The 21232-nt window shown below is 50.4% G+C and overlaps 9 protein-coding genes across 9 annotated transcripts, besides 1 other annotated feature; 3 read left to right on the plus strand and 6 right to left on the minus strand.

Annotated features, from left to right (window-relative positions):
• Nucleotides 1-21232: part of a sequence feature (contig 1.104 1606..297769(-1)) that runs on past both edges of the window.
• ANIA_06111 (exosome non-catalytic core subunit RRP45) lies at nucleotides 420-1468 on the minus strand (the record flags this gene model as incomplete). Its single annotated transcript, XM_658623.2, has 3 exons — nucleotides 1239-1468; nucleotides 1074-1193; nucleotides 420-1023 (listed from the first exon to the last, which is right to left on the minus strand). Exons 1-3 carry the CDS (start codon nucleotides 1400-1402, stop codon nucleotides 420-422), a joined length of 888 nt encoding a protein of 295 aa, XP_663715.1. The 5' UTR covers nucleotides 1403-1468.
• ANIA_06110 (protein cwc15) lies at nucleotides 1631-2574 on the plus strand (the record flags this gene model as incomplete). The annotated part of the gene is made up of 6 exons (XM_658622.1): nucleotides 1631-1640; nucleotides 1690-1712; nucleotides 1760-1836; nucleotides 1890-2171; nucleotides 2218-2299; nucleotides 2350-2574. The coding sequence occupies 6 exons, from the start codon at nucleotides 1631-1633 to the stop codon at nucleotides 2572-2574; spliced, it is 699 nt and encodes a 232-aa protein (XP_663714.1).
• Nucleotides 2915-3536, plus strand: ANIA_06109 (RNA polymerase II mediator complex head subunit MED22; the record flags this gene model as incomplete). The annotated part of the gene is made up of 4 exons (XM_658621.1): nucleotides 2915-2948; nucleotides 3035-3099; nucleotides 3183-3251; nucleotides 3351-3536. 4 exons carry the CDS (start codon nucleotides 2915-2917, stop codon nucleotides 3534-3536), a joined length of 354 nt encoding a protein of 117 aa, XP_663713.1.
• On the plus strand, nucleotides 4258-4957 carry ANIA_06108 (dihydrofolate reductase; the record flags this gene model as incomplete). The annotated part of the gene is made up of 2 exons (XM_658620.1): nucleotides 4258-4883; nucleotides 4936-4957. 2 exons carry the CDS (start codon nucleotides 4258-4260, stop codon nucleotides 4955-4957), a joined length of 648 nt encoding a protein of 215 aa, XP_663712.1.
• Nucleotides 5300-8086, minus strand: ANIA_06107 (chloride channel protein clcA; the record flags this gene model as incomplete). Its single annotated transcript, XM_658619.1, has 2 exons — nucleotides 5300-5455; nucleotides 5513-8086. 2 exons carry the CDS (start codon nucleotides 8084-8086, stop codon nucleotides 5300-5302), a joined length of 2730 nt encoding a protein of 909 aa, XP_663711.1.
• Nucleotides 9570-10472, minus strand: ANIA_06106 (protein plyF; the record flags this gene model as incomplete). Its single annotated transcript, XM_658618.1, has 4 exons — nucleotides 9570-9857; nucleotides 9913-9968; nucleotides 10027-10069; nucleotides 10125-10472. The coding sequence occupies 4 exons, from the start codon at nucleotides 10470-10472 to the stop codon at nucleotides 9570-9572; spliced, it is 735 nt and encodes a 244-aa protein (XP_663710.1).
• ANIA_10773 (uncharacterized protein) lies at nucleotides 14780-15268 on the minus strand (the record flags this gene model as incomplete). Its single annotated transcript, XM_050611949.1, has 1 exon — nucleotides 14780-15268. The coding sequence occupies exon 1, from the start codon at nucleotides 15176-15178 to the stop codon at nucleotides 14780-14782; it is 399 nt and encodes a 132-aa protein (XP_050467004.1). The 5' UTR covers nucleotides 15179-15268.
• On the minus strand, nucleotides 15717-16338 carry ANIA_06105 (uncharacterized protein; the record flags this gene model as incomplete). Its single annotated transcript, XM_658617.1, has 2 exons — nucleotides 15717-15921; nucleotides 16019-16338. The coding sequence occupies 2 exons, from the start codon at nucleotides 16336-16338 to the stop codon at nucleotides 15717-15719; spliced, it is 525 nt and encodes a 174-aa protein (XP_663709.1).
• ANIA_06104 (uncharacterized protein) lies at nucleotides 19422-20829 on the minus strand. Its single transcript, XM_658616.2, has one exon. The coding sequence runs from the start codon at nucleotides 20471-20473 to the stop codon at nucleotides 19679-19681; it is 795 nt and encodes a 264-aa protein (XP_663708.1). The 5' UTR covers nucleotides 20474-20829; the 3' UTR covers nucleotides 19422-19678.

Raw genomic sequence — 21232 nt, forward strand, 5'->3', positions numbered from 1 at the left:
TAAGAAGCAGAGTTCGGGATGCGCTAGCAGCTGGTTGGGTTTGGCGTGCGGCGGTGCTCAAGCCCCGTTGATCTTTGTCGACCTGGAGCTTGACGCGGGCGATTCACAAGAAGGATCTAGTGGCGCCTCTCACAAGAAGAATTTATATTAGTATTTTTAGGTAACATACTCGCTTATTACTGTTTCAAGATATAACTCTGCGATTTGATTCCTTACAATGCCTCAACCAGCAGAAAAGAGCTCTTTGTGATCAAAATTAAACTCCCCTGATCTATAACGCTGTCAAGAGTCAATCCGTATCTCAGACGGGGAAGACTTTCATTTTTTTGATGCAAAAATACTGCTATTGACTTTGGATCATGCATTCATTCATCTATCATACATTACAATTCACTCGTAGAGAAGCGTTCTTAGATTGCCTATGCGACTGGCCGATCGTTCTCTGCTCTGGCTTGCTCCGCGAGCCCACCCTTAGACCGTTTCGCAAGATCAGCCTGCAGAGCTTTGTCAATAATGCCGTTGATGTACTTGACCTTCTCAAGTGCGAGCGAGGTCTTTGTGATAAACACCAGGGCATCCACCGGGGAGCCCTGGAATTTAGACAGGTAGCAGACATCTCCGGCATTGTTCATCCCAATCACAACGTCCGCTTCCGAAGCCTGCTCTTCTTTCCGCGTCGCATCCAGAATAGCAAGCTTTCCGTCGTCGAATGTATGAAACGTAACCGAAAGGGGCTTATGAGTGATGTTCAGGGGCGCGGGAACTCTTTCATCCAGTCCGTAAACGATCACTTGGCCGTCCTTGACCACAGCGTCGGGACGACGGAAATGTTGGAGTCCAGCCATGACGCCTATACACGATGCATCGATCAGATTGCCGTCGTAGTCGGTTATGTGTACATCAGCGCGTATCGTCCAGCAGCTGACGCCTTTCAGGATGCAGAGTGACTCGGTATCTAAGGCGTTCGAATGGCGAATAACACGATCTAACACGTTCGTAACGTAGGTTTCTAAATCTCCTTGTCTATTGCGAAAGCATTAGCTCCATCCATATACACATATCGGCATCCATACCGGCCGTTCTCCCAGGCGGGCGAGCCCATCGCAGTAAGCTCCATGGCAATATTGAAGATGCCGTCAAACGGCCGATCATCGTGGGGCTTAGCAACTTCGGCGGAGATCCTAACGACAAGGCTGAGAAAGTTAGCAGTGCTAACATACGGGCGATGGAAAACAAACCTTGTCTTTCCAAGCTGCACTTTCACATGGCCGTACTCTTCACCAAACGACAGAGTGAGCGGACGGAGCTGGTCGGCCCCACGGCCATCCAGCCTCACACCCTCGCGGAGAGCATCGAGGATAAAGTCGCGCTCAGCAATTGAGAGCGGTGCTTCTTTGTTCATACTTGCGGGCGGACTCGGCCCCGATGAGGGGGTCAAGACAGACGAGCGGGCTTGGGAAATTTCCTGTCCGGCAGCGTCATTTGATGAAAGCGGTTCATTGATGTTCCGGCCAATAAAGAGCTTGTTTCGAAGGCGGTGAGGACGAAATATGTTAGCCTGAGGCTTTATCAACATGGCAATCTCACGAACTGCAACCATCTTTGACTCACTGGACTCGCGCTACATATCATGACTACCGGTATGCACCTCTTCCCTATATTTCAGGAACTCTAGCTAACATGCCGCAGCTCACAGACCCACCTTTGATCCCGTAAGACCTATCTTCCTCCTTTCAGATCAACCGCTCACAGAATTTAGGCACGAGGGAAAGAGGCCCTCCGCGGTCCAGCATACCATCAACGCCTCCTCCCAGCATATACTCACCTGAAAGTTCGGTGAGTCACTTCGACTGTGTTGTGTATTATCTGGGTGATCCTGACGGAACAAGTCAATCTGGCCAGGGAACCGAGGGTGAAGCAGCGCGTCGCGACCTGCGCGCGGAGCTGCTCCAGGCAGAGGCCGCTCACTTTGCCAAGAAGAATGGAGCTCCCGTTCCTGAAGCATCTGCCGAAAGCACTCCCAAGCGTCAGCTTGAAGGCGCCCCTGCGAATGGAGGAGATGGAGAATTAGAAGAAGACCCGGAAGCAAAGCGGCGGCGGATATTAGAGGAAACGAGAGAGATAGATGCAGATTCGGAAGCGTCGGAAGAAGATAGCAGCGAGGACGAGAGGTTAGTGGTATGGTGCCAGTGCTCTGTTGCGAGCTAACAAGCCCAGTGATGACGAGGACGAGGCCGCCGAGCTCATGCGAGAGCTTGAGAAAATCAAAAAGGAACGCTTAGCTCAGAAAGAAAAAGAGGTATGTCAAGAGCCATATCATGCGTAAGCAAATGATGCTTACTTGGTCAGGAACGCGAGCGCGCCGCCAAGGAGGAGGAACAACGGGAGGTGGACATTGCGCGAGGCAATCCGCTACTCAACCCTTCAGACTTTAACATAAAGCGACGATGGGATGACGACGTCGTTTTTAAGAACCAAGCTCGCGGAACGGAGGACAAGAGGGGAAAGGAGTTTGTCAACGACCTGCTACGGTCTGACTTTCACAAGAAGTTTATGTCGAAGTATGTGCGATAGTTGGACTGTCAACAACTTGCTCCGGCAATCAAGATCTACCGTCTTTGGCATACTATTCGTCGTTAGGTGATGATTCTAGCCGGCATACAGATACATGGCGTTGAGGCGTCCGGGCTGCGATACAGACCTGTACTTGTTAGGGCATTTTAGCGAAGTAAATGAACATAGGATCCTGATCATCTATTGCAAGCAAAGCAGTCCAAATTATTCTTAGAAGTACATGATCTGTTCTCACAATCATATCATTATGCCGGCATAAATCCACCGCCGCCGAGTACCCCGCCATCTCACCTTCAGCTCACCAGCAAAAGAAAGCCTTTAAAAAAACCAGAAAATCAAGATGGACCTACAACCGACGTCTAAGAACATGCACAGTATGTCCAATTTATGAATCGCGAAGACACGCGCAATCTGGCTTGAAGGACAGATGGAAATGATGCTTACGTATCTCAATAAATAGACCGCATAAACACCGACATCTCGCAATTACTACAGCGGTTCGAGAATATCATGGCTACTGCTACGGTGCGCTGTTCTCACTCTCTTTATTGGCATCGGAATTGCGTAATTTGGTAATTATGGCCGCTGACTGGTTCTGCTTTTGCCAGGTCGAAAGCACAAGCCACACCACAACTGCCGTCGAGACATATCAGCTAGATGTCGAGTCTACGGCACTGGTACGTCCTTATTCTAGCGCTATTTATTGGCGCTCCTACTCTTAAACCAGGCCAATTCGTCTATCACTGCATACTGATACCACTCCTCGACGAAAACAGATCCGCGCCGCGGAAGACATCCTCTCACTCACCCGTACAATGAAGGAGACTTGGCTATTTGGCAAGCTTGACACACTGGGCGAAGACGAATCCGAGACCAAACGCCGCGAGGGATTGGAGCAGGATGCCGCTGTCATTCAGAAGATCATTGAGGATGCGGGAATATTAAAGGCGCCCAAGAAATGACTTGACGATTTTCCTCTGCGGCATTCGCAGATACCATTTAGGTTTATGCATGGTCATGTCTGGTGATTCTGATAGTTTGGCGTTGGTCTTATGTGTCTCATGGATCTAGAGCATGAAGATTGGCGCGTTGGTGTTTTGGTGCTATATATTGCTGGGGATATGATGATACCCGAATAAAATACTATCAAAGCAAACATACCTTCTTTTCTTTGACTAACTGGAGTTCTTTATTTGATGCTGGCCCATATATCATAAGGCTACTATAGGTAAGGGTTAGGCGTAGAGCATAGCTCCCTCCGCCTTGCATGTCGGCCCATTTGATAAGAAAACTGCTCCCCGCCAGCTTCCATCGGAACAGCACCAACACTTTTGAACCTAATTTCACAGCCCACTGCTTCCGCACAACAAATACAGGGTTGACAAGAATCTACGATACTCACTTGTCCACCAAATATTGGATTCAAAACTCTCAGCAACCCCTAGACGCAATCGCCCTACAATGCCAACAACACCTCCCCCTCTCCCTCTGACCCTTGTCGTCGCAACGACACCAGTTTCTCGCCCATCACCTGGCCATGGGTTCCGGCTAGGTATTGGCGCAAATGGGACGCTTCCGTGGCCACGCATAAAAGCCGACATGTCCTTCTTCGCGCGCATCACAGCTCGCCCTCCCTCCACATCTCCATCCATCTCCAATAAACCCCGCACGAACGCTCTAATCATGGGCCGCAAGACGTACGACTCCATCCCGCCGAGACTCCGTCCACTCGGGAAACGGCTGAATGTGGTGATTTCAAGGGATCCAGATGGAAGCGTTGCGGAGCGCGTGAAAATCGATTTGGAGAGCAAATTGGAGAGGGAGAGGGAGGCTGCGGAGGCGAAGGCCAAACAGCAGCCTCAGAATCAGGCTGAGGGTAGGAATTCGGGGGAGGAGCCAGTCAATGCGGCTGCTGTGACTGCAGTTGTTGCGCCCCCTGTGAAAGAGGGGAGCACAGGGGCGTTTGTGGAGAGGAGTCTTGAGGAGGCGCTGAGGAGGCTTGATAATGCTGCTGCCGGTGAGGAAGGTGTTGGGAATATTTACGTGATCGGGGGTGCGGAGATCTATAATGCGTCATTGAAATTGGGCTCGAGATCCGAAAACGAGCGGACGATCCGGATTGTCATGACGGATGTGGAGAAACTTGATGGGAGTGGGTTCGAATGTGATACTTTTTTCCCAGTTGATGCGGAGGAACTTAACAGTGGGAAATGGAGGAAGGTTAGCCCTGCTGAAGTAACAGGGTGGGTTGGTGAGGAGGTTACAGGCGAGTGGACTGAGGAAGGGGATGTCAGAGTGCGGATGGTTGGGTATGAGAAGGTCTAGTCGACGACGGCATACTACATATTATGCCACTTTTAGTAGTTGTGTCAGCATTGAATAGATACCCTGGCGTATGGTTGAGAAATCCAATATATGCCTCATGTCATCGTATATGTAACCGCTGGTCATGCACATGCATATGCAAAGAGAACTGTAAAAGACAAACAAGCAACGCACCCCAAAGGAAGGGGGAACAATCAGACATGGCACAACCATAGGGAGTCAAAACAGAATGCCAACGCTAATATACAAACATCTAAACAGTTTCACAGACAAAAAAAATAATATGAAATCGAGGTCGGTTGGTTATCCAGAAACCTGAGAACCGGTAGTATGTCAGGGATGGTTATAGTATGCACTGATGCTCAAAACCCACCCAGTTTCCGGGGAGTCTAGAGTCTTTCTAGTGCTGCTCTTTCATAAACTTCACAAAAGCCTTTTTGTGTACAAGTCCCGCATACTGCCCATCATGCAAAACGCAGAGATAGCGCAAGCCAAGTTTGACGAAGCATTGGTAAACAAGATCTATGGGGGAGTGGATGTCCAGGGCAAGGGGCGCCTATAATAAACAAATATTAGCATATATCACAGAAAAAAGAGGGTAAGGGGATCTTACCGGATCTATATACTTCGTGAAATCCACTTGCAGCGTATCCTCATCGTCCGTGTCGGATACAACAGACGAGGTATCAGTAGCCATGAGACAAGATGTTCGATCCTCATCTTCAAGGTTATCGAGGGCATACTCCAGGTCCGGCGCCGGGATAAGCCCTATTAAGACACCGTCGCGGAGGATCGGAAGACCACTATCTAGCTCGCCTGCCATAAGGAGATGCTGGAGCTTGGAGCGGAGCTCGCGTGCCGGGACGAGCGGTGTCTCAGTAATATCAATGAGTCGGCTGCGGCGGATTGGGCGCACTATGTCGCCGAGCACGGCGTCGGAGACAGTCTGGAGTTTGTTGTCGAGGAAGGGGTAGGAATTCATTTCAGTTAGGAAGTCATAGATACTATGCGGCTCAATGGCGTCGGCAGTCCACTTTGCGCAAAGAACAGCCAACGAAAATGGCAAGACGTGGTCCAGGCTGCCGGTTAACTCGAACAAGATAACAGCAAGGGTGACGGATAAGCGCGTGACTCCACACATGGTCGCACCTGCAGCAACCATGGCGTAAACTCCAGGTGTTACACAAGATTCCATGCCTGTACCAGCGGCGCACGAGGATCCGAAGAGGAAGAAGTTGGGGTACTGCAGCGCCAGATACTGGGTCACATGGCCAACAATGCGGCCCATAAGACCACCGACTACCATTGAGGGGACATAAATACCGGCAGGGACCTTAATGCCGAATGTGACGATTGTCAAAAAGCTTTTGATCACGAATGCTATGGTAAGTGCGCGGATAACCTCGCCAATACCTTCCGGATGGGGGCACAGTCCGTCTGAAGTTGAGTGCTCGCACGGACTGGCTAATTGGAACAGCAGCTCTGTTACCGGCAGTTTCGTGTAAGGGTTCCAGAAGCTGATCAGTCCAGTCACCAATGCTACGAGGCCAACCTCAAAGAGTGGCCAGCGCTTGATGACGGGGATGCGACGGAACGACTTAGCCCATATGCTTGAAGCCTTGATGAAGAGAGCACCTGCTGCGCCCCCAAGAACACCCAAAAACATGAAAATGGCCAGCTCAAAGATCTCCCAATCGCCAAGATACCGGACTTCGAACAAAACTATTTTGCCAGTGCCGTACGGGTTGAAGAACTTGAGCGATAGAGCAGCGGCAATACAGCAGAAGAATGTCCGGAAGAGGGTCTTTGGCGGAAAGTAGTAGCTGACTTCCTCGAGGCTAAATAGAACACCGCCGATCGGTGCTCCAAATGCTACGGCCACACCACTGGCAGCACTGGCACTGAGGACCTCACGTCGTTTGCCATCGTTGAGATTGTACTTACTAAACAGCCGGCAGGCTATGTTTCCAACGCAAGTCGCGATATGGACGTACGGGCCCTCCTTTCCGAGACTGAGACCGGAGGCCACACTGAAGATTAGAGCCAATGTCTTGATAACTAGCGTCTTAAAGCCAAGGTAACCGTGCAGGACAAAGCCGCTATTGATAACCTTTACCTCGGCGACACCGCTACCAGCAGCCGAATAGTAGACCATGTCAGGACGCAGCGGCAGCGGCGGATATGGAGACGAGCCGGACACCGACGCGGGCGAGCCATCAGCTTCGGTGGCTTGTCTGGAGCCGTTGGCACCCAGGTTCTCGTCCAACGTAGTCAGCGATACCGATGACGGGACGACCGTCTTGGTGAGTAACGTCAAAAGACAAGAGATAGCGGCAAGAATCACCGACCACAAGACGTAGATCCCGAAATCAACCGAAACACTCCCTCCACCATGGTGGTTCATCATCTCCGACCACGACCGCCAAGCAGGACACTCTTCCTCATCCGCGCAGCAAGTCTCCCGACTTCGCAACCAACCAGTCGTGCAAATCCCATTCTTCAACCCAAAAACGTACTCCTCTGTGATATCGACAAAGTATGCAATCGCCGCAACGATGCATCCAATCAACGCAACCAGAATCCAGCCCTGCGCGCCATCAAACAAGGCCAAAAGTCGACCGCGTATATCCTTCCTCCGTCGCAGCTCCCGTAGCCGCACCCCGTCAGCCACACTATCATGCACCCAGTCCGTCGAGGTGAACTGGTCATACCACAACCGGTCGTCCATGAACGACGAGGTCATAGCATCTTTAATCGAAGCAGCCGTGCTCTCAACCGGAACCTCATCCATGCTGGCCCGCCGACTGAACCGCTGATGTACCGAGTTCGCCCGGCTATGGTGACGCGACCGGCGCAGACTACTCCCCAGGAGCGTATACCTGAATCCCGATTCAGGCCCAGAGGATGCAGAAAAAGTAGTATAGGACCGTTGCGGCTCCATCCGGCCAGAGCCCCCTTCCTTCGCCTTGCCCAAGAGGCTGGTGGTCTCACCAGCCTCTAAGGGCGGCTCCAAAGACTGGTAGGCAGTATGTGATTCTGATAGATGGCTGTAGGTTCTCCGCATGACGGACGGGGACGGCGGAGCGGTTCGTGGGTTAAGTCTTGGGCCTGGGCTGACATTCTCCGGGTCGTGGTGCTCTTCCGCCGGTGGAGCGGAAGTGAAATAGGACGGAATCGATCGGGGCATGATGAAGACGTTTCCCCTTAATGTTTCTGGTGGTCTGGAGCTTGTCAGCTGCATCGGAATTAAATGCCTGCTATGATTACTCACCGACCAACATGATCCCCTTGCAGACTGGGAAGGCTGGGAGGAAAGATGTGGGTTAGGTTGGTTCAGGCCCAATATTGAGTCTAGCTCCAGCTACCACGGTACCCGATCACGACGACCCCTGGTCCCTTATGTACTCTTGTAGTAAGGCGGGAACAAGGAAGACAAGAAAGCAAAATATATTATAATACCGTAAAAGCAACAAGAACGAAAAGGAGAGCACAAAGGCGGATGGGTACGTTGAAAGAGAGAGAAGGTTGAAGAGTCGGGAGGTGAGAGACAATAAACGGTGAGGAGAAAGTCGCGGAATGGCGTCTTAGTGGCAGATGACTCGCCATCACCCACAACCAAAACTACGACCACAACCGGAACCAGAACAGTCACATCGCTCATCCCATGACAAAGTGGATGCAGCGTATAGAGCAGGAGAGATCACCGGGATTTCCCTCGTTATTGTTGGACTCGGACGTCATGGGTGACTTGATCTCGCAAAGCCAAGAGATAAGCAGGCCTCCTTTGTCACTGCACCCCGCGATAGGTAAAGTGCACCTTGCTTTGGTCGCTGTCGATCGCTAGAAAGACCACATCTTATGCTTGAGGCGTCATCAGCCATCATCATATTGACCATAATCAAACAAGCAACATGTCTTCCGCACCCTTCAGAATAAATAGGCAGTTCTGCCGGTGCAAGGACCCTGCTTCACCGCTTGACCCAAATTGAACGCCTAGTATCTCTGGAAGCTTTGGAGAGATATCGTCGTGATTTGGAAGTCTGGTTCGGGCAGATCATTCTATCATTTAGTTCCCGTGCCCGTGGGGTCAATACCTACGACTGAGTACATCAACTTTAAAGCACTGCTGAAGCTGGGGTTGTTGAGGGATTTCAAAGTATATGGTCATTGCATTGTATACTGGCCATACCCCAGAATAACTTTCGCTTCGCCTAGCCGCCAGGTTTGGATATCGCTTGGATTACAGAGCAACCCCATCTGCTTCCCCATCTTGACTTCGCTCTCAGATTCGCGGTCCCTGCTGCCGATCACTGCCCGCCGCGAATCCCCTCCTAATGGAGCACGACTTACATTAGCGCGACGCAGTGGCGTTGCAGGTGTCTTAAGCATGGGTGGCTGCCAGGCTATATAGCCCAGTTCTATCACGCTATCACGCACCAACCACTGAAGCTAGCTCCCAAGGTTCAGCTATTCATTGGAATAAGGAATGAATTGTTATTTCGCCGGATTCTCCACCAGTTTTTGGCCGCAGCAGCAGGAGCGTTAGCGAGTACTGTTATTTACAATCACATGGTGACAACCAAGTCTCAGTCTCCCCGCATCCATTGTCTCAGCCTTGACGGTTCCGTTTCCACGTTTCCACCTCGTGGTTTTGGTGCTCACTAGGTTACTTAACCGGAGCAGTAGCCGACCTTCTCGGGCTCGCAACCGCCGGCGCATCCCTCGTAGAGCACACAGGGGTGGTCGGCGTCAGTGCAGACGTTGTTCAGAGTACAGGTATCGCCATAGTTCGAGTTGATGCCGCAGATATCGCCGCCGTCGTACGCGGTCACGCCCTCAATGTAGACGTTGCGCTTGCACTGGGAGCTGCAGTTACCGCAGGAGCGGTAGACCTTGCCGTAGTCCTCGGCGTAGAAGTTGATGATCTTAAGATAATGGTCAGTAAGTGCGGCATCCCTCTATGAAGAAGAGAGAGAAGATAAAGAATAAAGATATAAGAATAGAAAGACTCACGTTGACTGTTCCGCACCCGTTGTGCTGCACTATCTTATCGGACGCGTGATATGCGCCTTTTCATTGCCATGGTCAGAGAAAAACGAGTAGTCACTTTCGCGAATAGGAACGTACCACCACCGATGATCCATGTATGGTCTCCCGCCGAGTCACCTCGCTTGCCAACGGTCAGTACACGAAAACCAGTGTTTGGGACAGAGTCAGAGACGTACGACAGTGATAGCGTCCTCACAGACGTCCTCGAACCAGACGAACTCCAGGGTGCAGGGACCCTCACAGTGGACACCCTCCTTCTGATTCTTTCCGATGATGACGTTCTTCAGGGTAGCGCCAGACCGGAGGATGAAGACGGCATCGTCGTTACCGCCCTCGCCATCGGTGCAAGCGCCAGATCCGCGGTCGTACCGGGCCCAGCCGGCATCAAAGGTCTGGCCTGCAGCGATCTCGATCGGGGCACTGTTGGAGTATGAGGCGGTAGGTGTCGGAACACCCCCTTCATAACCCAGACAGGCAAGAGCAGCAGGGATCAGGGTAGATGCTAGAGCGAGCTTGGACAACATGACTGACGATGAAACTGATAGTAATGGTGTGACGAGCTGATTGCGCAAGCGTGTCGATCGAAGGGTTCTCGCGGCCTCTTATATCTATTGTCCGATATAGGAACAACGACAGGCAATTCTTACCCATTGGTGGATCCATGAAAAGGAGATATTCCAGGCCATCAATACGTTTCATAATCACGAGGGACTCTTTCGCTGTGGCAGCGCAGTCTTGGCCATTGCCGCTTCCTTTCTTGTTCCCTCCAATTGCAGGCAAGACATCAGGACGTGGACAGCCACGGAAGAGGCACTTTAACGCGGGTTTGGCGGAACAACAGATAGATTGAGGAGGCGGTTGCTGGTTGGGCTGCCAAGATGGACAATATATCTTGTCACAGCCAAGACCGGAGCGGCCACGGGATTTGTCCTGCTTTGATGCATCACCGGTGGAGGTGTGGCGTTAGTCAGGACTGGACGCCTGTCCTGAAGAATCCCCTGCAGATGAAATGGCTGGTAAGGGTGTGTGGCGCTGCTCTCTTGGAATGAAGGATTAAGGTCCGTCAGGGTCCAAGAAAGTTGCCATTACACCGCGTAGCATATTGATCATGTACAGCGATGGTCTTCGGATTTCAGCGTTAGTCAAGTTAGGCCATGTTTTTTGTCGACGCAGGGTTCGGAGCACCCCACACGCCTATGGACTGACCCCTGTCTGGTTGCCAGGATTCCCCAGGATAAGCCACTGCCAAACGCTTTTTTTCTGCATGAATGGTTCTTCAGGCGCAGGGACCTGGACTAGATTAGTCCGTCCAGTGCAGACACTATCCGTGTGCTCCGCATCAGATACGGTTACGAACAGCTGCTGCGAAGTGGTTGAGAATTTCCGCTTCGGAAAATCAACCAAATACTTTAATTTTGTTGAGCGTTCACTCAAAACGGTCCTTAGCAGTCGGAAAATGAAGGCCTGATGTTTCAGAGTCCCACTATATTGGCCTCTAAATAAGCTTAGAATTCGAGACCCTCCTGGCATGATTCAGTCCGCTCATCCTACTGAAGCGACTCTCTCGGCGACCCACCTGACTTGAAGCTCCACGAATGGCGAACCGGAAAAGCACGGCAGAGCGAGGTCAAAACAAAAGAGACGGCCTCGCTTCATGAGGGATTAAGACGTTCACTAAGGGTTGCCGCAAGAGTTGCGGAGACGGAGGCAGGACATGTCGTGCCTTCTTCAATTTGCATTGGCCGTTTCGGCCGTTATTGAAGAGCTGAGGTATGAGAAAGGGAGATCTCATTGATGCGTGATATGTCTAGAGTTCTCAAAATGAAGCATCTGGGGTCGTGGGTCCTTAGGCGGAGCCGAACTAAAAGTGAAGCGGTAGCGCAGGGCAGAATGTTATCAGCTCTAGGACTGACTCGCTTTACATATTCGCCATACATATTCAATCTCGATGAAACTAATACGGCAAGGTTGTATCTTTGCAGCCTTCAAATATTTGGTCGTTATCAAGGCAAGGTGCAGCTGAATCCGCTTTTGGTGGTCATTGCTTGAAACTAGGTGCTGTGACGATACCTTTTGATCCAACACATCCCTCGACGCAAAATCAAACCCATCTAGTTATATAAACTAGGTACCCATTCCTTGTCTCGTCGATCAAGCGGTAGTGAGTTGCTCGTATTTTTTGATTACCGAATCGTTGCTAAGATGAGAAGGTTCACAGATGCCTTGGTAACATGATTAAGGAAGTTTGGGTGCCTTAGTTGAAACTGGCAGAGGCTTGTCCACTGAGACCCTTTATCTAGAGTAGGGAGAGGCCCAGACGCAGCCAGCCACCGACAATGCCGGAACTTCCATACCAGCAGAGCCTCCGTCGGAGCCTCCGACGGAGCCCGATATTGCCAGGTCAGTACGGCTAAGCTAACAGGAGATCAAATGCAGAGTGAGTTTGAACTTGGCTCAAGCTGACACGCCCGAGTTCCAGATTTGGGACCACGGTCAGACATGGCTCTAGGCTCCCTGATCCTAGCGAGAGTTCCTGATCGAGTTCCGATCTCCCTCATTACGTCCATTTAGATCTGACCCAAGAGCCAGTCTGCGACTACATCCTTTACGGAAAACAGAGTCACAGGTGCCCATTCGCACTTTCCGCGGGTTTGGAAGAGATCATTATGGGCTATAGGATCGTTAAGTCACCCTTACCAAGGCCGGAAGGACAAAGGGCCGGCTATCTCAATCATACTCATATCGGGCTCCTGGAATCTCTAGGCTATATACCGTTTGGTGGCTTGCCCCATAATGGACATGGTTAAATCCAGACCCGTCGGCTAGATCACGGTGCATTTGGCCAGCTTGTATTTTCGGTGCAAACTACATCGTCAAGGTCGTCTTTTTAGGTTGGCTGAGTTGTTGCGGCCTTGTTCGAATTGACTGTTATCGTACATATCGAGAGAAGAGGATTACCGCGTAGCATAGCATGCTGTGAGCGTTTACGCTTTTGTGAAAGACATCGCAACCTTCCAAGGGGCTTGGTACGTGAATTGGATAATCCTGTTTTGTCTCTGGCATAGATGGAACAAATGCCTTTGGTAGTTCGAGGCCGCTTCTCAAACCTTCAATATGACCGTCTTATGCTGGTGAATAGGATGGGTTAGCAAATCAGAGGCTTGTCGAGTGGCCATTTAGTAAGCACAGTAGATAACTTAGGACGCGAAAGAGTTTATTTTGCTGGTCCCAGGAATGAAGAGCATGCCCCTTTGGGAAGGTGCCCAGTAAGCCCGCTGAATGATACTGGGAAGAATCAGTTCTTCAGTCCGACTGGGACCAGAACATCCTTCGAACACATCTAGCGGGCATCTAACCACCTTTCTTGACTCGAATCTGAAATCAATATTGCTCTCACGGGCCAAGTTCGATCTCAACATCGGTATCCCAGTCACTCAATGATGTATTCAGACACTTGGAGAAGACTACCGAGCTCAAGTGTGAAGGGTACAGATCGAGGAGAACGCGGATGCCATCGTTACTAATGCATCAGATTTTGTGAAGCAAGATTGAGCCAACCAAGTTCGAAGCATAAGATCTGGCTGGAGCATGGCTGGAGCATGGCTGGCTTAGGCCCTTCCCCTGGTTCTCGTCCTGATTCACACCATGAGACTGAGGCAGGATTGTGCGCCGCATGGGATATTTGACTTTGCTGTCCATTCCTTTGCGGTGCTCGTTTGGTCCTTGCTTGACTTCGCTCTCGGAGCATTCTGTCTATGGCTCTGTTGTTGGTATTGACGATTTTGTGCAGTTGTCGTTGCCGGCTTATTCTACCCAAAGCACTAAAGGCATTGATTTTCTTGTATTCGAGATTGATCGGCTTACTCTGCTGAGCATGAGTGCTGCCTATATATTCATAATCGTCCCATTTGGATATTGCTGCAGCCCAGCTACTTTCCAGCGGAGAATACGTGAGAGTACTTTACTCGTCATGCTGATTACGTTGGCCGGTACATAGCCGCAGTCTCTCGTCGGGGAGATGTGAATCTATCTCAGTCCAGCATCACAGACCTCTACAGCTATTGACGTAGACGGGGCTGGTGTCACGGTTGGGTCACGCATAGGTCACGCATAGGTAGGATCACACGCTTTAAGAGAACATGGGAAGGGCTCTGGTATAGTTCGACAGTTGGTCTGGCAGATCCATAGCTTCTGGGATCCTGCATGCCGATGCGGAATACCAGGCCACGAGACATGGTTTGGATTTTTTAAAAAGCTTTTATGTTATTGGGCGAATTAGTTTTGTCTTTGATTATAAGTGCATGCAATTTCCATGATGCGGCAATGCGCCTCAAGGCAACGGCGTCTGGCGAAGCTCCCCCGTTCCTGTTCTTTTAGCCTGATGTCGATTGAGTGACTGTATAGGAGCAAAGAGCGGGGAAATGATATGCCCTGCATATGGTTTCGTCAACATCTGCCAGATTGAGGCGCTCGCCACACCATACAATTAATAAACTTAGCCCGGCGCGGGCTCTTGCTCATCCGAGTAAATATTCAGCAAGGTACTGGGTGAGGTGAGATTCTAGCTGTCGTATTTTGATGCTTTTCCATACGTCTACTACTCTTACAGAGTACATATATTAAACGGTAGGCGGAGAGCAAATGAGGTAGTGGGAACAAAGCCAGGTACTGAGCAGACTTGGCCGGAAGTATTCTAAACGGTGTATCCGTTCTACTCGTATACTAATAGCAGCATCTTGGTAACACTCTTCTAGTTCACCAGACAGCCTCAGCCAAGTTCCATTATCTTATACTAAGACACAAACGCCCGAAAATGAATACCAAACGTCTCTTATCTGCTCCTGTCCGCCGATTGCACCGCCACCGAGTAAGGAGGCGGCGCATCCTCAACCTCATTCCTAACCCCATCACCAACCCCATGCCGTTCCCCGGGCCTAACTACAACAGGTGGAATCTGCTGCATATGAATCAGCGTCTCTCCAGCTCCAGCTCCACTGCCATGAGGATTGGACTGCTGCTCCTGCTCCTGCTCCTTCGCTAGAGTCCGAGCCCGGTTCCGGGCTCCACGTTTCACGGCAAAGCACCAGATCCCAGCCATCAAGACAACGCCGGTTATAAGGGGAAGCAGCACGATGACAGCCGTTGGGAAGCTGTGGCTCGAGGAGCTATCTGTGCTCGAGTCGGAGAGAAAATGCTCGAAGTCTGGAAGGTTCGAGTCGGATGATGACATGGTTAGCTCGGGACTGGCTGCTGTTCGGTGCCGAGTAGATCAGTGTGGGAGTTCTGGAGTGTAGTAGGCTGTTGGAATTGAAGCTGAAGCTGATGTTGAAATTGCTGATGCTGTTGTTATTGGTTCGTGAGCAGGATGATAGTGATAGGGCTTTGCCGTAGATATAGCTAGTGCAGCTTCCCGCGTGCCTCGCCGAGTGTCTCACCAAGTGCAAAGAACGACGCAGACTTCGCCCCTGGTAACATCAAGGATTTTAAGACGTTGAAAAAGTAGCTCTCCAAGCCGAGGTCGGGCGTTACATTGTTGTTAGCGAAATCTCTTCTGGTTAGCTCCTTGGCAGAAAAGGGGCCAAATTGGTTGTTGAGTTTGACGGAGTTTATCCGGTATTTACAGACATTGTTCCCTGAAATGCAAGCACAAGACAAAAACGGTTTTATTATTTTGTATATTGGGTCATTCAGTCCTGGTCTCGTTATCGTTGCTCATGATGTAAAGAAACTTAACGCTGCAGATTCTAATCTTCAATCAATCTAGCCCGTCATGCTAACCCCGCATTTGCCTTAGCACTCCATTGCACGACATCGTCTAACCTGCCTTCAAGTGATCGAGGGTGAGGATTTTGATGGCGATGGGGCTGGAAAGCAGACGAAGTCGTCTCGAACCCAGACGCAGGGATCCGTGGAAACAGCCCCATGGTCAGATTCACCTGTCCCGGTAATAGAGCGGTCATCGACATGATGGGACTGTCTGAATCAGCAGAGCTCTCACAGTAAGTGAAATCAATTAACGTTAGATTGAGTAGGCATGAAGCACAAGGAAAGACAGGGCCAAACCACATACCAACCGCAACTCGAACAGAAAAATTTCTCGATCTGCCGTCCGCTCATTGTATCCAAATCAAAATACATTTTCAGGGTCTTCTGTCGATCTTGAATCGCTGTTTTCTCAGCGTCAATGGTGAGGTTGGGGTTGCTGTCCCTTTGCCCGTGTTTGCCTTCCAATGAGCGATCGGTGACTGTGACAGATATTGAGCCGCAGGGGCATGTCCCCGTGAGCGTTGCAACGGTGTTTGCGCATGCGATGGAACCATTGGAGTTGGCGGTTTGCGGGGCTGAGGCTGAGGCTGAGGGTGTGGGTGCGGCACTAGTAGACATGACCATGTTGGCGGTTCTAGACTGGATTCGGATTTATTGATTGGTGAGGTGCGAGGTGCGACTAATACTTTTAGAAGTTTTATAGTTTGATTGCTGGGTGGATTCTGAAAAGAGGCTACGGCGGGATGGGGGACGAACGTCTAGCGATAAGGGACAAGCACGAAGTCAGGGACGAGGTCAGACTATATTGTGCTATACAGCCCGGTATGGGGGAACGGATAGCCGCCGGGTGCTCGGCTATAGTATGAGGCGATCTACGTCATCCCGATCTATCCCGTCGCGTGGCATCATACTTTTACCTTTTTTACCTTCCCAGGGGCGATAGCCATCTTTATGTTTGTAAGAAGTCCGTCTGGAATACTCCAGTTTTTGTTTGTTGTATTTTTATCGCTAGTATGCAAGGTCTGAATGTTGAATGGTCGCCGATCGATAGGGCTGTCCCTTGCAGGACAAACTATGGAGTACATAGGGAAGTAGCCAAGAAGACACTCCATGACTCCATACGGGGCAAATGTCCAAGAGTGTACCCACGTCGAACCTGACTGTTCCAGACCATGAGCCACGGCTTCGCCAGTCAGAGGAAGGAATATATCTCCGGCCGGAATTCCTACGGAGAAGTCTCGACTTTCGTGGAGAAACTGACGTATCTACATATCTGGGGTACTATACGGAGTACGGAGAACCACTCGCATGAACTCATACCAAGCTGCTGCTCCAGATTCCCCTACTGGAACTCCCAGCCATCGTCACCTAAGAATTAGGCTGTACAAGCAGCAGAGTCGTGCGAGGCCAGCTAAAAGCCATGCCGAGCTCGACCGCATCCTGATATAGAGGGTAATTCTATTGAACACACCTGATAGGCTGGGCACTTGATTCTCGCGACCCAAGTCATGAATGGTTAGTAATTACTCAAATAGATAGACGCTCAACTTGCATGATACTGGTACCGCCCTCAGCGGAAACCGGAGCATGAGGATACCGTCCGAATAATCGCCGGGGTGGTTCCGACACAGTCCGAGGGCATAATTTCCCTCCATAGTAAAATCAAAACAGTATACAGAATATGGCTATACGAACCGCAAATAATACACTGGACAATCAAGCCGCTCTGCCCGGTATGGAAAATCCGCCTGCGTGATCTCATGACCGCGTCTTTACGATATATCCCAGTGCCTCGTCGACGACGACTCAATACGTATGCACGTAATACGAATAACCAGCGCTTTGGAAGCACTGGACTACTCAAAAGTACATACTATAACCTCGTGATCCGCATCAAGTACGTAATAAACTCCCATAAAATAGCAAACCTGACCGAAAACAGTTTGATTGGCAGGTAGAGCAATATCCATGTTTATATCATTACTCGTACTCGTGCTTAACGTATTTCACAGGCGAGCGGCGCACACAAGCGAGTGGCGCACCTCCGTATTCCATATAAACTGTTGTCTTTCCATACTCTCATATCTCAACAAGTTGGTTAAGAGATGTATCAGTATATGTATAGTCTATTTAGGTAAGCTTTATATAGGTATTAGAGAATTTATCCTGCTATAATAAGTTTTCTTTTGGTAATATAAATTACAGCTATATTTCTGGTATTTAAGAATATTTTTCTATTCTGAGAGAAAAGCCTAAGGTTATAGACTTAAGAAATAAGATAAGTATTATTATAGAAGGACATATTATACCTCAGTTCCATAGGATTACTTACAACCTACTTGCTGTTGAGATATCAGAATATAGAAAGGTGCCATTTTATATGGAATACGGAGGTGCGCCGCTCGCTTTTGAAATACGTGATCTAAAATGCGCCATGACATGCTCATCGACCTACGCGAGCAGCGAGCGGCTACGGAGCACCTGTATTGGGGTATTGGGTGTACATTACATATAACTTTACTGTGCCCGCAGTGCCCGGTCTGCCGATCTCCAAGATTACATTACCTACTTGAATAGACTAGTTCTTCCTCGCAGTGACGGCCCTGGCCCGGCAGATCCCAACCAGTCAGTCCTACAAGACCAGAAAGTCGAAAGTTGAGTGCTGGCAGTTTGCAGCCTTGCGGGATATGAGCCTGAGCTCCGCATCTACCCCGCATCATGATCATAACCATATATGGAGGGGACAAAAGCAATACCAATAATCAAACGAGAAGGGGGATCCGGACTGGCAGCTGTGGTATTGAGTTACCATGCATGATCGACAGTGACAAGTCAGTCTAAGAGTATTGATATCCTAGATCTTGAGTCTTGTCTCGGAAGAGAATTGAGCACATATTCCTAGGACGGTATAACCTGTCTACTTCAAGCAGGGCAACAGTACCCGCGTCTCCCGCCTGTCCGCCTGCTCTGCATAGTCACAGTGCACGTTTCGAGGTCGGACTCGGGGATAACAACAACCCGAATCCGAACGCCAAGAAAATTCAGTAGTGGTCACTCTCATTCTAAGGGTCATCTATCTGACTCGCCAGCGTTTCTGTTTTGTTAAATACTCAGTCGTCTCTAGCCTAACCCGAGTGTTAGGGTAAATGAGAGGATGGCCCCGACGAGCGGGTGAGGCAGCACGTATACGCTAGAGAATTATGCGTTGCTTCTCTCTTTTCTCGCACAAGCATAAGGTACGATAGATCCATATAGAATCCGATGGATCCGATGATCAGGACGGTCAGATGAGGAGATGTTTTTGCTTCTGTCTTTTGTTGAGCGCCCGGCGTCTGCATCTGCAGCACCTAGCGCCCACAAACGCACCGGTCTCGGGATTGTTGCAGTCCGGCGCAGCGAAGCGTCGACACTAGACCTTGGTCCATTGTCTAAGTAAGAGAGTAGTGATCGGATTGCTTGCAGTGAGAACTCCGCGGGCGACAATCCTTGTTGACGACCAGTCATTGGCGGAACGGAGGCATGTGAAGGCTCACGCTGGTGCGGTGGGATCCAGCGGTGTGCGATCGGCAGCCGCGTGCCGACTTGAGTGGTGACTGGGCGAGCGTTGACCACAGCATATTTGAGGTATGATAAATGATCATCGCTTTACAGAGAAGAGGAAATTGAGAATCTACGGGAGTCTAATATCCGGATGTATGTGGACTGTGGGTTGTGGTTATTCGATTGTATTGTGACTGTAATGTTATTGTCTTGTACCAAGATGGTAGATGCTATATACTAAATGTTGTAGATCAATGCAAACATGAGATGAGTGTATATCCAATAACGCCAAACAATGCATGCAGATGTATGCTCCCAAAACCCGTCCCTTTTGCGTCGCTGTGTAACGCTGAAATGCTCGAACATTAATCGTCAGGGTATCACGTAATATGCATTCGCGCAAGAGATGTGAGAAAGAACATGATCAACATGCTTCAATCATCGGTTGCGCTGGCCGTACGTAATATCGGTGTTCGAAGTCTGGGTCTGCGAGAGTGACCTCGGTGTGTGCTTGCTTCTCGTCGAATGACTCGAGAACTGGCTGTGGCGGTGATGGAGGCATACTGTCGTCCTCTGAGTCGTCCTCGTCGTGCGACAGTTCGGGCGGTTGCCGCGATGGTGATCGCGTTAGGGCGAGCTCATCGAGATCCTCGGCGTCATCGTAGTCATACTCTGAATCCGAGTCGGAGTCGTAGTCTTCAAGCTCGGTCTCGGTAACAATGGCAACAGGTGAAGGTGCTCGTCGTCGCACGGGCGCATAGTTCTCTTCAAAATCTGAGTCTTCCTCCTCGCTGAGATCGGAATCCTCATCGGAGAGGTCTTCTGATGGATCCCAGTCCTCCTCGGGCTCTTCAACTAATGTTTCGGCCCATTGGATGTGGTGCTGGTTCTCGGAGCGGTAAGCTCCCTTGGTCGCTCCGCTGACTGTCTGATTGAACCAGCGTTCCTGCTCCTGTTCGGCGTCGGCCAGGTCGAGCATCAGTGAGTCGAGAAGGTTTGCGTGACCAACAAGCAGGCGCAGGTCGTGGTCCGCCCGGGACGCCTCTCGGGTCAGCTTCCGCCGGGCGGTGTGGGCGAGGTAGTATGTTTGTGTGATGCTCATTTTCTTTTGTTGCCGCTTGCGAGTGAGCAGGTTGAAATAGGATGTGAAGGAGGGAGCAGCCAAGGGTGAAGAGGCAGCAGGAGACGAGGGAAGTGGAGAGAAATTTATTGAGGACATGGTGGGAATTCAGGGCGACCTGATGTGTTTATGATCTCAGCTGTGACTCAGGCAGCACTGAATAATGTGTCCGGCCGGGCCCCAATCGTCCAATAGCGGCTGGGGCGCAGAGCGGCGGTGAATCAAAGAGGCTGACAGTCTTAGCCTTATCTCTTTGATACGGCGGATTAGATTAAGGGACCTTTGTGCGTTGCTGGGCAGGCTCCGGATTCGGTCTTTTCTCGTAACGCCGTGCCTGATAGGTTTGTCACCGACTGGCTGGAAGAACGGTGAATGCAGTATCGACTCTTGAGCGTTTGGTGGCTGATATTAGATAATGCGTGGATAGCTGAGACTACCTCGTTGGGTAGGAAATAATAGTTGAGTCGGTGTACGAAAGGGATCGATCAAAACGGACTGAAATCGAGGGATGGTCTCCATTTGATATATCCAGCAGTGGGCCGCTTTCTTTTTTTTTTCTCTTTTTTCTTTTTTGTTAGTCTTTGTATTTTGGCATTTCTGATTCATAATCGTATCGCCGAGAGCAGGAACGCTAATTCGATTTGCTTCTGTTCTTCCCTGGTTCAGGCTCCGTCCATTTCCTAAGTCCGGCCGGGTGATTCGCAGGCCAGGCAGGCATAAAAATTCTAATCGCCCTAACGGCGCTCCGTGGATCCGATCGGCGGGACCAAGATTGAGGATTTACACTCACCGCCTCTGCCGCTGGGTTCAATCAGAGCTTGCAGATGATGAGTCACGGGCGGCCGTCACCACACTATA

This window comes from Aspergillus nidulans, chromosome I (genome assembly GCF_000011425.1).
Source record: "Aspergillus nidulans FGSC A4 chromosome I".
NCBI lineage: Eukaryota > Fungi > Ascomycota > Eurotiomycetes > Eurotiales > Aspergillaceae > Aspergillus > Aspergillus nidulans.

What these genes read in the sequence shown, in the direction of transcription:
- ANIA_06104 (XM_658616.2), bottom strand. Translation starts at nt 20,473, where the DNA reads ATGTCCTCAATAAATTTCTCTCCACTTCCCTCGTCTCCTGCTGCCTCT.